General features: G+C 43.1%; 1 protein-coding gene across 1 annotated transcript in view; it reads right to left on the reverse strand.

The window, feature by feature from the left end:
- The window catches only part of HMGA2 (high mobility group AT-hook 2), a 119758-nt gene that overhangs the window by 8868 nt on the left and 94472 nt on the right, over window positions 1–16418 (reverse strand). The window contains exon 4 of the mRNA XM_009887809.1: window positions 11876–11908. Within this exon, the coding sequence (XP_009886111.1) occupies window positions 11876–11908 (33 nt within the window). The remainder of the gene's footprint in view (window positions 1–11875; window positions 11909–16418) is intronic.

Here is a 16418-nt window from a genome sequence, read left to right on the forward strand (position 1 = left end):
GGTTTTTTTTTTTTTTTTTTTTGTTTCTGAAGGAGAAAGTTTAGTGTACAGGGCTCTACCTTCCCCAGGTTATACTCAGAAAAGTCCCGTCCGTCGTCCTCTCGCCCCCCCCCCAAATGAGAAACATATTTCTGAAAGATCACGAGCTGGGTTCTCCGATCTGGCTCAGCAGAGTTCATGTGAGATTTTGTGGTATAATTCAGCTAAATGATTTTTTTTTTCTTTAAAGAAAAAAAAACAAAGCAAAACAAAAACACTAAAGCTTAACAGACTTGTAAAACTCTTTTAAAAACGTCTGAAGAGTTTAATCACAGATCTTACCACACAGACACTGGTGAGGGGCTGTGTGCTGGCAGTAAAGCACAGTATTTAACTTTGAGGGCTGAAGTTCTGGGTTTAATTTTCAGTTTCAGACTAAACAGCAGGTCTGCAGCGAAAGGCAGGGCAGGGACTCTTGAGCTAAACGGGGTGATGGGAATGCTTTTCTTGCAAACTTTACTGATTGTGTAAGCATGGAGCACCTCTTTGTGCAGGAGAAAGCGCAAAATCAGAGAAGTTTGTGTTGGTTTTAATAAACTCCCCGCCCCATCCCCTCCCTTTTTTTACTGCAAAGAATTCTGCTGCTATTTTGTTATGTAATGCTGCAGGCTAAAAATATATCCCTAATTTAAGACATCTTGCCAATAAATCTACAAATACCAGGTAATCCAAAAAGGGTAGTTATGGTTTAATGACATACTCTTCTTGTCATCTTAATATGTTCAATTCCTAAAGGATTTAGAGTGATGCATTTAAAGATTTTTTCATCTTCTTGAATATCTCCACACAATCTGGTGGAAAGGGTGATAAAGTATGGTCCTCTTCAGCAAAGAGCGGCAACCCAACTTTTCAAGCTCCATCTGCGCTGAGATCTGTGCTACCACAGGGCAAAACTTTTTCTTTCTCTAGCAAGATGGTCTGATTCAAAGTGAGTGGGGCTGTCCAACTTAATAGATAGTGATTATTTCCTTTTGATTATAGAACCTTTTATGGGAGTTTCTTTTCCAATTGAACACATCTATATTCTATAATCAAACCAGAAAAGGTATCCTGGTGGAAACGTGTGTTCAAAACATGTTTTCTTTTAGGACTGAGACAGATTTACTGCAATTTATACCTCAATGTTAATCTACTCTCCTCTTCCTAAACATAAAAAAATACTAATATAAATTACAGTTAATGCCTCACTGTATAACACAGTTCTCAGGAGACTATTAAAGCCACGGCCGAGCCTCCCAACATACTGTAACTGTCTCTTTGCTCTTCTGATTTCAGTTTCCAGATTTTGCCTCAAAATAAGCATGAGAATGAGGGAAGGCGGGGGGTAGAAGCCATTCATTGCCCCGAATCTGATATCTCCTGGGTCCTAGAGCTCACATGTCCCTTCCTTCCAGACTCAAGTCTGGTTTCAATGGAGCTCTCATTTTTCTTCCCACTAATCCTGCCGTGAGATCAACCATTGGTAACTCTGTGAGAAATTAAATACCAGGATGTGGGAAATCTGAGATCTGAATTCGGGCAGAATGTGGGTGATTCATTTTTTATTTCTCTCCTTCTCTTTTCCCATGGTTGTTGTGTGGCATATAACACTCCAAACCTGAGATCAGAGATTGGCCCTGAACAATGTGACTACATTGAGAGAGAAGAGGCAAAGCAAGAAGTACATTGGCAGTATTATATCCCTTTTCAATATAAGCAACAGTCATTTGAAAACACAGATTTCGGCCAACATTTTCTGAAAACATTCTGGCATTTCCAGAGATGCCTTACAAGAGGATCAGCAGCAGAACTTCATCATGGTGATGGTCACCATCTGCTGGAGCAGACTTCATAAAGAATTTAACATTTGTGGCATTGGGATCCCAATGAAACAGGATCCATGAGATAGTTTGCTATGGTGATGTGGGTGCTACAATGCTCAACAGTCAAGCACTCGTATTGAATGGCTTTTTTCCTTCCTTGGTGTAAGAAAAGCACATTTATTTATTTAGGTCCAATAAGGATGAACTCAAGACACTTACAAACACTGGACTGCCCAAAGGTTTAGGTCCTTCATGCACTACTTGGCAATGTGCTGATGTCTGAAAACAACCTACGTACTCCTGTAGCCTTCAACGAAGTACGTAGGACCATAATTCTCACTGCATAGTCTACAAAGAGGTTGTGATACTCCCAAACATTTTACACTGTCTATACACAGCAGCACCATGCTCACAATAGCCAATGAGCAATCGATGACCACAAGCTCTGAATGGCCCCCCAGACAGCAGCCTGTCTGTCACAGGCCATCCTCACTGGCTGGGTTGCTAAGGGACAACACAGTGAGAGCACCAGCAGAAGCGATGTGGGATGGAAGCTCCACCAGAGAAAATGGTTTTAGAGTGTTTATTACAATTTTATTTCACGCTCACTTTTATGAGTCCTTTGCCCAAGTTGCCCTTACTGAGCTGCAAAGGAGGAGGCATGCTCGTAAGTCCAGCCTATCCATCCCAGTCTTAACGTTTGGCATAGGTGTCACAAGCTGATGGGCTGCCCAGGGAGGCCGGATGTCACCCCAGGTAGCGTGGCAGCACTGATTTCAAGGAACTGAATTCACTGAATTCCACAAATGCCCCATAGTGACTGACAGAGTAGCTGTGAAATGCTTCTTATTCTTCTTCTATTCCAAGACTGTTATTCTGGGCAACAAGAGGGCCTTATAAAATTCCCCAGATGTCATGGAAACCCCAGAATAAAATACAGTATTGGCTTCTCATTGCTTCCTTCCAGAACATGTTTAAAGATGTGTATCAGTTAATAAGGGCTGAGCATACTGCTCTTTTCCCTAGTCAAATCTTTTTAATAGTGCTGGTGTGCAAATACTATAACTGACCATCCCATCAAATTATTTAACAGATAAAAAATTTATTTTCATTGGTCTTAACTTTGATTTTCATTGTGTTTACCTTATTCCACATTCATTGCAGCATAACTCATTTTTAATATACAATTTGCAACAGAATTTATATGGGCCTGAACAGCAAAGGCGTAGCAATTTCTAGAAGTGGCTACACAGAAGGTTCATGTCCCATGTTTTTCAGTGCAGCAGATGACCTGGGTTACAGCCCTGGAGTATCTATTAATAATATTTATGTCAGGAAATAAGGCATCTTTCAGTGACTTCAGCTGGGTGTGGAGGAGCAACAACAATGCTGACTGTGAAAGATGCAGAGCCTTTATGAGAAGCTCAGGAACCAAGATCTCAGCAAAGAGTGCTTTCTTCCTGAGCAGCCTTCTGACACACCTCATCTTTGCTAATTAGCATTTTGATTATTTTTGTTGCTATAAGTCCAGAGGCTGATCATTCTAGTAGTTTCAACTTTCTGGATATCATTCTGGAAACACCTTAAAATAATCAGAATTTTCAGGGGGTGGCCAAGTACTGCCTAGAATCCCATATGTCTGTGAACTAAGATACCCAAGTGTTAGCAGCACAGCCTCATTACACTTGGAAATCTTGGCCGAAATGTGTAGCATGTGTATGCAGAAGTAGCACTGTTTAATTTACTCTGGACTGACATTTTTTTAAACACCATTCCTTGCCCAGCCATCTTCCTCAATAGTGTTTCCCAAGCACACGTCACAGCCCCTTCTCTTCTGGCTATCGTTAGTGAGATGTTGGTTCACGTCAAATTGGACCCAAGTTCTGGACTGGATGGAATATCTCCATAAACAGCTCCTGTGGCCACAGCCACGGGCTCAAACACAAAGCCACCCTGTCTACAGCCATTGCCTGTCTTGGGCTTCTTCCCCAAGCAGGGAGGGGAGACCAAGGAGATGAGGAGAAGGCAAAGAGAAGCATTGCTGACTTAGGGAAATGTTTTAGCTTTACCCCTTCAGCCTCCAACTGCTGCATTTGCTCCGAGTGGTACACATGAAGCATCTCAACAGCTGTAGTCCCTGAATGTTTCTATGGGCCACTGTCTTTCGGAGCACAAAGTGAAGGATCAGACACCTGAGAGCATGTCTGTATTGAATGGGCAAACGTGTGACCAGTGTCGCATTCAGAAAGCTGCCTCCTGCTCTAGAGTTTGTCTCAAGGAAATTAAGAGTTGCCTATGTGAACAGTTAACCTTTTTCTGCTCTTGTTCAGAGCCCTCCTGTGTTGGGCTATGCCATGGCACTCCCGTTCTACAACTGACTCAGAAACTGACTAAGGACATCTCCAAGTGGCATGTTGCAGCAGGCAAGACTCTCAATCCCCCAGACAGTCCCTGACAAGCCATGAGGCAAAAATATCTTGCTAAATCTGATCCCTTTTTAGTCACATCAAATCACAAGTGTGTGCACTCTCATAACTCCCTTATGCAAGAAGGGAGCATCAGCACCTCAGTTTTTGCCAAAGGGGAATCAAGGCACTTGCCTAAAATGGGACTGGCACAGTGCAGTTCTCAGAGCTAATGGCTTCAAAGCAAGCAAGTAATAATAATAATTCAGTCAGCATTTTCTGACTGAACTGTACACCTGAACTTGACAGAAGGGACCATCCAAAATCCTGTTTCTTCTTATTTCTTTTCTGTGCTCAGGCCGGTGTTGCTGTGAAGCTGGGACTTGACCAAACCATCTTTCTCCCGGTTGTTCACTCAGGGGCTCTTCGACCTTTGAATCATTAGCTGCATGGTGTCCCGGGTTCACGGAGCGACACAAAGAACGCTTCTCCCTTGGCAGCCTGGAGCGCTGCTGGGATGAGAAATGGGGCCGCTGCCCAGGTTACCTACCTCCAGAGCATCTCCTGTGGCCACCACAGTCTTCTGAGGAGCAGGCTACCCCTGCTCCCCCACAAAGCTTATTCCACTCCCACCACCACCATCCCCCTCAAACAGTGGACCCTAGCAGAGGCCATACAGGGTTTTGTAAGTCCCAAACAAGGTGAGAGAGAGGAGTCCAGGGTAGGCAGCATTTGATGGCAGTGCAGCCCATGGGCAAGTGCCCTGCGCACCTGCTGAGTGCAAGAGAGACTGGGCAGGCAGGAGCTGGGCATTTTGCCTTTTACTCTATTAAACACCCAAATGCTGTCTGCAGGGAAACTCTGTATACCTCTGGGTAAATCAAAAAAGGTTGAGGGCTGGATGTGTCGACAAAGCTTATTTGCGTATCTGAAGTGAAGCAGTGGTTGATGATACACACTTAAATGTGTAACTACCTTTGTAAAACCCATGTCTGCTACCTTTGCGTTCTCCATGAAATAGTGGAAATGCTGGGAGAGCTCTTTCTGTATTTTCACTACTGGCAGGAACGGTTCAGTTGAAGAAAATACTCAAAGGAGCTGTAAGCAAAAGCAATTTTTTGTAAAAGTGATTTTTATAGAATTGATTTGTGGTGATGACCCTGTGACTCCAGTGTTCAGCGTGTGGAACTGTACTTGCTGGCAAAGTCTTTGCCATCTCAACACTGAGACGCCAATGTGTACCTACCACTAGCAATAAAAGAAACTATAAAAATGTAAAAAAAAAAGCCTCATACAGCAGCAGCCTACATCGTCAGATCACTGTATGTATTTCTGATTTTTGACTCTCTAAAAGTGACTGGATATCTGAATATACTCCTGTCCTGACGATTATTTTTTTTCTTTTTCTTCCCTTCTTTCTGGTCACGTAATATCTCAACTTATTTGTGTAATTTATTTACAGCCAAATTTCTGGAAGCAGCATCTCAAAAATGTCCCTCTATCATAGCTATGTAACAAATGACAATCATAAATACTTAAAAACTTGGAAACCTGACTCTTACGCTGATTTGGGTATTTAGGTGTAGCCTCATTGAATGATGTTATTCAGAGTCTATTCAGAAGTTATGTGATATAAATAACAAAATATTTGCTGTCAGAAATACCTGACTTCCTCTTCTAGCCCTCATTGTTTAGCACAGGTTAGTGCTTCATCTGTTCACAGAACTGGTAATTGCAATTTATATATTTTTCCCTAGATATTTTTGGTTTTATTTCAAAATAACTGTGCTTTTTTTTTTTTTTTTTTTTAAGTCATCAGACAAAATATTCAGTCTCCCTGTCACAATAAACCAATTATAAAAGAAGACTGAATATGTCTTCCTTTGGAAACCATTTTGCCTTGGAAGGAGAAAGAAGGTAAGCCCAGCATCAGATGAGACTCCATCTACTGCATCCAGGAAGAAAGCAAGAGACTTTTCTGATTTCCTTAAAATCAAATTGAAACCTCTCCCAGAGCAATGGTAGGTCCATACCTGTAGTTCAGGCATCCACCTGATTTCTTAATAATTCTGGCTCCAGTCCACAAATCTGTTGTTAAATATTTTGATCTTTCATTTTACACCAAGCAATCCTTACATGTTGCTTCAAATATAAACAGCAGAACTGGTAACAATGAAACACAGTTTTCAAATTGGAGCCATTTTTCATAAGACTTCCCGTGACATTTTTATCCATTTGTTTTCAAATCAGAAAAATGTTTCCAGAACACTCAGAAGCAGGATCTGGAAGGATTTTGAAGAGCAAAAGTGTTCAAAACCAAAATCAAATCCTATTTTGATTTAAAAAACTGAGTCCCAAGTGACCATAATATTGTGAAGCTTTGGAAAAGCAAAAATTCCAGGGACACTATAGGGGTCAATAAAAACAGGTTATTTCATCATGAAGCTATTTGTGCAAAACCTCTGACCGATTCCAACAAGCATTATCCCCCCAACTGGTGGTGGTGGGAGGCAGGGCACCAAGCCGGAGGGTCCCACAGCAGGTCCGGGGCTCAGCCCCACTAGGACAGTTTTGGGGACATGCAGTGAGACTGGGCTGATGGAGCTGTGATATACACTTGCTCAGTATGTGTGCACATGGTACCAAGGGCCTCTAGCATATATAAGATGTCCCCTACCGCTGTCTTTGGGAAAACATTCAGTATTTGCTTTAAAAATAACAATAATAAAAGAATGGCAACTCAGTCTTTCAGAGGATGTTCTGGAGTGGTGTGTGTAACACGCATGCAGTTACCCTACTCTGAAGTATAAAATTCCATGTACCATTGGAAAATAAAGTTTTGTCCCTCTGGGATCTGACAACTTTCTGACTCTCCGTATCAGTAAATACAGAAAAAGTACATGACACACAACACAGCTTGCTGGATGCAGTGGAAAAAGCAATTAAACCTCCAGGGCATCAGGTCAAGCTCCAAGGGCAGAGGTTTTTCAATGTTTCTACATCCAAGGCTCAGCTGTGTAAGGCTGCAATATTCCTGGCTTGGCAGGACACAGGGTGGGCTTGGACAGGGGCACACACTCTCTCGGATGTGTATGTGCATCTGCATGGGTGCGAAGGATTTTCCATCCTGTCTCTGACACTGGAAGCTTCTTTTCAACCTGCTGAAGTGGATCTCTGGAGTATTTCTACCACATTTCTCTCTGGGATTTCCCAGAAGGTAAAAAAATAAATCCATATGCGATGGCTAGCATGTACGCAGAACGCCCAAAGATTGTGGAAGTGCAGATTTATTGCACGGCACAGAGAGGCGATGCAGCATGTGCACCCGGTGTCCCCATGCATCGGACCTGCCACACAACCACCACGGGTCCCAGGCTCAGCTCTGCTCACAAAGTCTGCCGCTTTTGGGCAGCATATGAATGTGTGAATCATCAACGCAGCTCCTGGGCTGCAGAGCCTGTCTGACGCTTTTAGCTTTTATAGTGTCCCACACTGAGTAGGCATATGTGATGGATGCAGCTGGGGAACACATAACTTGAGGCTGTAAGGTGTATTATATTATGACTAATTAACGTGCATAACTGTACTAAGACCAAGACTAAGAAATGAGTAAACAGAAAAAATACAGTGAACCTGCATATTCTTTCCTATACAAAATAACACTTTTCTTTTTAGCTTTTATGCTCGCTGGGATCTGATTTTTTTGGACGTGGTTTTAAAAGCATCTAATGCATTTAGCATTAGGTAGAAAAGTACTCTTGATGTGTATTTTTGGTGTACTTTTTCTGTACACTTTTTTGTGTACACTTCTCTATGTACACTTTATGTGTACTTTTCTGACTGATACACTGTCTTTCTGACTGATACGCTGTCTTTCAGACTCAGATACAAAGGATTTGCAAAGATTTGAGATTTTAATAGACCTCCCAAAGAGATTATAAGAAGATTTTCAAAGGGCTGTTCTACACTCACAGTATTCCTTCTCTCCAGAAATGTTAAAAATAAAACATGTTCTGTTTCCAGAAAACTTTGATAGCTTTCATGATGTTTTCCTAAAAATATCTGTTTCCTTTGTATTGCTTAAGAGTGTAACTCCCCCATATGGCTGAGGCTACAGCTGCTACAAATAGCTCAAAACTGAGGAAATGGGAGAAATTTCTATTTCTATTGGGACTGCTTATTTGCACACCTCAGTAAGAATATTACTACATCATGATTCTAAGATCTGCCTGTCCATTCTTTGGAGACAGAGTGGATTTCAAAGGAGCGCCTTGTTTTGAGGTGTAGGCACAAATTTATGTGAGGGTGCTAAACTTACCAGTGTCACACAGTTAGGCTGGCTATCTTTTCCTCATTTCCCCAAGGAAGTGTGATAGTATGTGTCAGTGATCATCACAACGATGTGTACAGACCATAGTAGTTAAAGGTTTATATTAATGATATGAGTGTATAGATTTCCAGCGGATTTTACTGTTGCATTTACTGTCTGTGTGATGGTAAATCTTCAGAGCTCTGGGGATATTTGGAGATACTGCAGAAGTTTATATAGGCATCTGTATGGCCCTAAACTGGAGAGCAGATATCCACGAAGAGATTTATAGCATGGCGGAGCCCTGCACGATGCTTAAAATCTGGGAAACAGTGATGGGAACAGAGCTGTTATTCATAAAATGAGAATTTTATCTGGTCTTGCTGTTTCTATACTTTTAAAACTGACACAAACCCAAGAGGCATAGGTACTAGCAACAGTAGCAAGAGTAACAGTGATGCAAACTAATGCTCATAGAAATCTTTGAGTGAACACACCAAAATTCAAGGCACGGCACTCAGGGGTGAAACCTGACCAAGAGTTTCTGCCACTTTTACTGAGGCAGGCTGGGGTAACGCGCTCACCATCACACAACAGTTCTTGACTGTAACCTCTTACAGTCCCCACTGATGAAGAAAGGACACATTTCTAACTTAATCCAGACTGCCACATGGTAAAGCCATCTGGGAGGATATTTTGAAGGAAACAGATGGAAAAGGAAGAGATTCCTCTGAATGTAGTGTAAGATTTACATTATCCTCCATGAACTTCCATGTAGTCCCCATGTTTATATAATTTATCACTATTTCCTTAGACAGCTCAGATTAGGAAGCCTGCATGAGCTCATGTTCTTGTTGTTAATTCTGAGTCTGAACCTCCCTCCTTTAAAGGGAAATTCAGTAGTGTAAAAAGAAAACGGAGAAAGGCAACCGGACTTAAGTGAAACCCAGCAGCATGAAGTTCCTGATCGTCCCAGGAATTACCCTGTTTTACCTCCTCCTTCCTTCAGCCTCAGGAAGGCGCTGTCATGACTGCTTGCCCACAGTGATAATTTTTGTTCTCTGCCACGCACCCACACCCAGCAAAACCGCAATGCATGCTAGCATAAGTGTGGGAGCAGGGCCTATTCAAACCAGGAAGGGTTAAAGACATGTCAATGATTTCACTGAACATCCCTCAGGCCAAGGATGAAAAAAAAAAGAAATGTTCTCTGAGTGAAGCCATGGCACACAAATAATTTAAAGAGTGTAACTTCACTAGTCATGTTGTGATGACTGGGGACTTCTAAAAAGCCCTCTCTCTCCTTTCACGCGTTCTTCCATGCCTCCTCGTTTTCTACACAAACATTTCCATTACTAATGGGAATGTCAAAGGGCCTGCTTTTCTCTCTCTCTGTCTCTGTGTCTGACCACGGAGATGCCGCCGACACACTGTGCAGCAGCAGCTGCATCTGGCTGGCTGAAACACCCTATGGCATCCCCACCAGAGCAACCACTTCAGGGAAGATGGGACAGGAAGATCCATACAGGGAAACCTGGTGCTTCCATTCAAACGCCTACATCATTTTGCCATCAATTAAATCTGTCATTACTTTGTTCTGCTACCAAAAGATGGAGACCCAGGTCCCCTCTTTGTCCTCCCACACCCCGTCCCAGCCCCTGTCCCAGCCACGTCTTCCTCTCTTGTGCTAGGGCTTGTACAAACAAAACACTCGCAGGAATAAGTGCCCGGGGAGATCGGAGAGCTCAGGGCACCACACGTACCATCAGCAGCAATGGCTTCTGCCAGGCTACGCTGCGGGCAGAGTCACCAGCTCTAGACCCCTTTATCCCACTGGCTCCAGTGGGGATGAGCTCTGCCACGTACCAGAGGAAACTGCGACACGAGCAGCCTCCTGGAGCCTTTGCCTCCTGCATTTGGCCTCCTATGCACAGCAGGGTTTAAGCCATGGAGGAGATGGCTGGCTTTGTGCCCACCAGCAGATTTACTACCATGTCGTAGTAGGAATAGCCTGATTGTGGCCGTAACAGTTGAAGGATGTAAGCGAGACCGGGGAGAGGAAATATCTTTTATTAGAACAACTTGGTGTGTTTTGAATTGTGTGGTGTAGTTAGAAGGTTATAGATGGTAAGTCCTTGGGGACTGATGCTGCGTTTCTTGCATAAGCTGGCCTAATAAAAGACATTACCTCTCCTTGAAAAACTTGCCTCACTTGAAAATACTACTGCATTCATCCTGTATGTTTTATCTGCCTTTCGGAGACGTTAATATTATTGCCAGTGCCACAGATTCATCATTGCTGTGACTGTATTGATTTCTTTTGTAGAAACCTGATTCCTGCATATGCTTTTGAGAGTTACATCATTTCACCCCTTCAACTCACAGTTAGGATGTTTTCTCTTTCTTATGTAACAGCTCCTAATTCAGATTACAGCAGACATTACAATAATGTACACTGTACAACAACGTATTAAAACCATAAGGTGGAAGAACGAAAGTATTATTCCCTTCTGAAAGCAGACTTCTTTCCAGAAAAGCAATGGACTCTTTATGCTCTTAACTTAGCAATCATTCATATTCACCGAGGTACGGCAGCACAGCGTGTGGACTCTGCCGGGCAGGGATGGACCTGCTCCCATGCCAACAGCCTTTTCTCTGTTGGTGCATATGTAAAAAAGTGGCAGAGTTAGGATGTTTAGGGTCGTTTTTTTTTTTTTTTTTAACGCGGGGTGGGCTGGGGAAAGAACATGGAGGTGACTGTAAATGCAGCGATTGACCAATTTCATGACACCCTAGCTTGCACTTTGTCCAAGGTATTACAGAAGAATAATACCACCCAAAAGAAGTTCAAATGTGTTGGTCTTTACGATGGATCCAGTCTAGTTACCAAGTTCAGCCCGTTTTCTTTCGTGGATTTAGAGACTCCTTTAGACTTAGTGGGAAGAAGTGTTTTCTGCCTGTGCCCCCCTCCTTGCTGTAAGCAGTCCCCAGTCACCCATATTCAGGACACACAGAGACACCTATCACATGCCCGACTTGTACCACATGTATGTGTGCGTGTGCCTGCATTATCATCGCAAGGTGGTCACTACAGAAAGAGGACATTTCTGAGCAAGCACCATTCACTGCTTCCTCCTCTCATTCCCAAGGGCCACTACGTGAACTGTTCTGGTGGCTGTGCCTATCAAGCCAGCAGCTGTCCCCCAGCTCTTATGATTGATGTATTTCCCTTCATTCTTTACAGTAAAGGAAACCAGTTTAAATACTGAGGAATTATTTCATTTAAAGTAGTTTAAAGAATTTAAATTAGCTTGTCTTACCTGAGCAGGCTTCTTTTGAACCACTTGTTGAGGCTGAAAAGTAAAACAAAAGCATGGTGAGAAACAAAATTCACTGAGGTTGCTTAACAGTGATTTCACAGATGCTGAGAAAAATGTTTTCAGCAACAGAAATAAAACACAGCCCACATTCAGAAACGGAGTGAGGAACATACCCAGCTCTCATACCCAACCTCTTCTATACTTATCTATGTGACCTTGCTCTGAAGTAGTTCAGATTGCTGTGGATGCAGAGGAATATGTTACATTTGTATAATTAAAAGCAAGGTGAATTCTAATTTAGCATGTTACATCTGAGCTAATTTTGTAAATAGATTTTGTTGTCTCCACTGGTGCTGTACACTTTATTTCCACACTCTTTTAGCCACCTCCCAGCCATGGGCAGGAGCACAGCTCAGGCAGAGAGGTGAGGGACACAAAACCCCATTCCTGAGCCAGGGCTTCCCACTTGACCAAAGCCATCCCTGCCAAAGCCAGGCTCCAGCCCTGAGAAGCTCTGGTTTGAGAGCTCTAGCTGAATGAAGGTGATACTATGCTGACTCTTGTGAGCCATGATTTCAGGGATGCCCGTTGCAGGGCTGGCTGGGCATGTGGCAGGGAGAACTGGAGGCTGTGTCTGTCTGCCTACATGGGACCTGGCGGCACAGCCACGGGCTCCTCAGCAAGTCTCCCTCCTGACTGCTCCCAACCAGGAATGGGAAACACGGTCGCCACATGAGTCAGGAAGGTGCCAGTGCCCTTCATCCCTGCTCCAGGGAGGAGGAGGAGCACTGACTAAGGAACTAACACAGGAGCACTTAAAATACACCACCAGTACCCAGGTGATGTGACGACCCTTGTAGGTGCTAGGAGCAGCACAGAACAATAAGACTACACATAAAGAATGAAATCCTGACACCGAGAGCACAAAAGGGCTTTTCTTACTTCAGTGGGGCAAAGCTGCTGTCTTCCCGCCTCCCCCCGCCCGACTTTCTGTTTTCAAAGTATATGAATTGCACCCAATGATTTTCTTCCTGCCCTTCCTTCCTGCCTGTTCCTAATCCCAGCCGCGATTTCAGTGCCTCGCTTGGGCAGAAGCCAACATGCTGTCCCTCTGCATTGGCCAAAAACCTAATTTTCATGACAGTGTAGTAGGAAATAACTGGAATATTTCTGAATAAACAGTTTAGTGTAACTGGCCTTTCAGAGCAATATTTCAGTGGGAAGGATCAATGAAAGTGTAAATTAAATGTAACTGATTCAATTCAGACTGCCCACCACAAGCATCCCATTTTAACAAGAGATGCTTTGTTTATTTTCAGTCTTTTTCTAATTCAGCAGAATCCTATTGCTGTTATATTTTTGTATCTGTGCCTCAGGCTCCAAGTTCTGCTCTCAAATAAATATGACAAAAAAACCTATGTGATGACTGGGTCCATCTTTTAACTTCAGGGTGGACCCTTTTCTTTTCCGTTAAACTCGCTTGCAATGGAGAAGCTATTACCAAGGCACACATTTTACTGATGCCTTCTCCAGGTGGATTGCAAGCCCTGAATTCATTAATGGACATTTACTGCCCTCAGACAAAGGAATGATTTGTTTCGAAGGAATACCTCGTAACTACAGAACTCATTGAGCTCTTTAGTAATCTGCCACTAGTGCTTTTCCGCCTTCTTTTTTTGCCTGCTGATTACACCTGTACACGTGTTTACTCCCAAACCACATGAAATCAGCAGACATTCTTAGAGGCTGACTGTTTTCTCCTGCTCAGAAATCCCCATATATTTTTGGCCACGCACTCTGCATTCATGTGACTCTCACACACTGTAGCTCAATGAAATCTTCTGAAAGAGCTGCCAACTCACCAAATTTTCCATGAATTAGGTCCTGACACTTCAATGAGAGGAAAGACAATGTCTGAAACAAGGCCAGCTCTGGCTTTCTGCCTAGTATGTGTCACAGTAATTCTACCAGCTGCCCTTCTACACAGCACTTCATACTTTTCAGACCACCAGAAAGCCCATTGAATACTTTCAGTGATAGCCGGGGCTCGAGCTGCCAGCGTGTTTTCCCAGCCTCTGGCACCCAGTGGCTCCGGACTGGACCTAGAAAGTTTTTTGTGTGTGTTTGTTTTGTTTTGTTGTTATTTTTATGAATGGCTTTCGCAGGGGACTCTGACTCCAGCACAATCCTATCCAGCCATTCATAAAAAGCAGAGGGAAAATATTGTACTTTGCCCAGTTGGAAACTGTCTCTGATACTGACCAAGGCTTTCAAGAATCTTAGTCATTCAAGACCTTTGCTATCGTAGTGCTTCATGTCGAGAGCTCCCTGGCAGTGCTTGCTTACTGCTGGCTACGTTTCCACTGGACTTGGGATCTGGAGTTCAGCGCCTGTTACACTTTCTCCCTTAAATGGAAGAAGCACAGCTATGAAAGCTCAAAAGCAGGGCTCAGCCCCTCAGCCGGTATTAGCGGCACACACCGCCGACACGCCGGGAGCCGTGCCCACTCGTGTCACGCTGAGGGCTCCAGCTTGTGGCAGCTGAATCACCGCAAGTGCTGGTTTTCAGGGGCATTGCTTTTCCTGCTTCAGCCTGGCTGTGTGGGAGACCTATCTGGATGAATCCAAGCTGGATAAATACGGCAAGGTCCAGTCCCAAGGGGATGGCAGTGTCCACTCACTTAGGTCACCCCAGACCAGAAGAACTGAGGCGTACAGGGATAATGAGAAATTTTCCAAGCACCCCCTTTCATTTCTTTAACTGTTGTGGATGTGAAGCCTTTGGAAACTTTTTGACACGCTACAGATAGAAACGCCGTGACTGGCTAAGCTTTGTGTTCACTGAGTTAAGAGATCTTTTCAGGGCTTCAAAGCAGACACCTCTGATTCAAAAGAGTGTTGCAACTGCATGTTCAACTAGCTGGAAAGAAAGAGAATCTGTCTTGGTTACAGAAAAGACTGGAACCATAAAAAAGCCGAGGGTGAGAGGCTTTGAAGAGGTGCTTTGGGGCAAAATAAAGTCGTACACAAGACACAAGAGCTCTGAACTATTACGTATCCACCCAGGAGCCTGTAGAGTAAGATGGCAGACCTTCTGCTCTGCCAGAAGGTCCCTCATTTATGACAGTGATCATATGCAAGGGGAGCTTCATGCAACACAGGACTTTCACGTTTTATTTTTATCTTAAGTTTAAAACATAGCTATTGTCCACTGAATGTGTTTCAGCTGAAATTCCATACACTTGAAAGCAAAATTCAGGGTTTTTTACACCATATGCAAGTACAAGTCAACCTTTAGAGCCTTCTTAAATCTGTATGAGACAGAAAGAACAAGCAACAGTGTTGGAAAAATCCTATGACCACGTCATTTAAACGTCTATCATACAAGAGCAAATCCAAAATACAGCAGAATTTCCTTTGCCATGTTTAAACTATTAAGTATATGAGCTAAGGCAAAAGATGATAATTTAAAACTTCAGGATAAGATTCCTAACTTTGAACAGAAAAAGAGGAAAGTACACAAAGTTTTTGGTGTTATCTTTGCTGTAAGTTTTGGATGTTCAAAGCCTGACTGTCTATCTTCTACAAGACAATTCTCCCACTCCTCCTCTGTAACAACAACCCTCATTGTATTTTATTTTCAATATCATAGATACATCCTTATAGCCTATACAGGCTATACCGGTCAAACATTTTCTTTGCCTTCTCGATGAGAACTAAAGAGCAGCCTCATGTGACGAGTCCATATTCATCTTGTACCAGTGGTCAAAAGTTGTATCAAATTCAATTTGTCACACTTCTCATTCACCGGAGCACTTCTTAAACTGTGACTTTTCATAGCGTTATAAAAATAAGGAAGGATAAGGGGAAGTCTATGTCAACTAGTATGAGCAATGCTGGAACACGTTTTTAATGATCAGAGATAAAAGCCCGGGTCTGAATGGAAATCATCCTGACTGCTATGCCTGAAGCTCCAAGGGCAAGCTGCACACTCACAGGGCTCCTAGATTTTGTGTTCGTGCATTCCTCTTCAAACTGAGTATTATGAAGATGTCTGACTGATGCTTCTTGGCAACAGTGACTCTCTGTTTTATTCCCACAGCTTGACACAGACAAGATATTCACATGGAGGTAGCTCTGCTGGTGACACTAAATGACCATGATGGAAACTAATACCCAGTTAGGATGACATTTATAGTGCTGACAGCTCAGCGTTCTGCGGAGATCATTAAAATAATTTCATAGGTCACCCAAACACTTGTAGGCCTAAATTAAAAGATGAGTAAAACCATATTTAGTCTTTTTGTCTACATATCCTCAAAAAATCAGGAAGTTCATATTATACCAGTTGAAACCAATATAATCCAAAATAAATCATGTCTTCGAAGCAGTTCCATATGACAGCAGAGTAACTACTGTTCTGCCCTACAGCTTTAATTGGTTCGAGTCCAGCCTTTCCCTCCCTCTTCCAGCACAGAGTGATGATGGGACCGGGGGCCCACACAGCCTTGAGATCCCTTGCCTCGGGGCAAAAGCTACTTTC

This window comes from Charadrius vociferus, unplaced genomic scaffold (assembly GCF_000708025.1).
Source record: "Charadrius vociferus isolate BGI_N301 unplaced genomic scaffold, ASM70802v2 scaffold125, whole genome shotgun sequence".
Lineage (NCBI taxonomy): Eukaryota > Metazoa > Chordata > Aves > Charadriiformes > Charadriidae > Charadrius > Charadrius vociferus.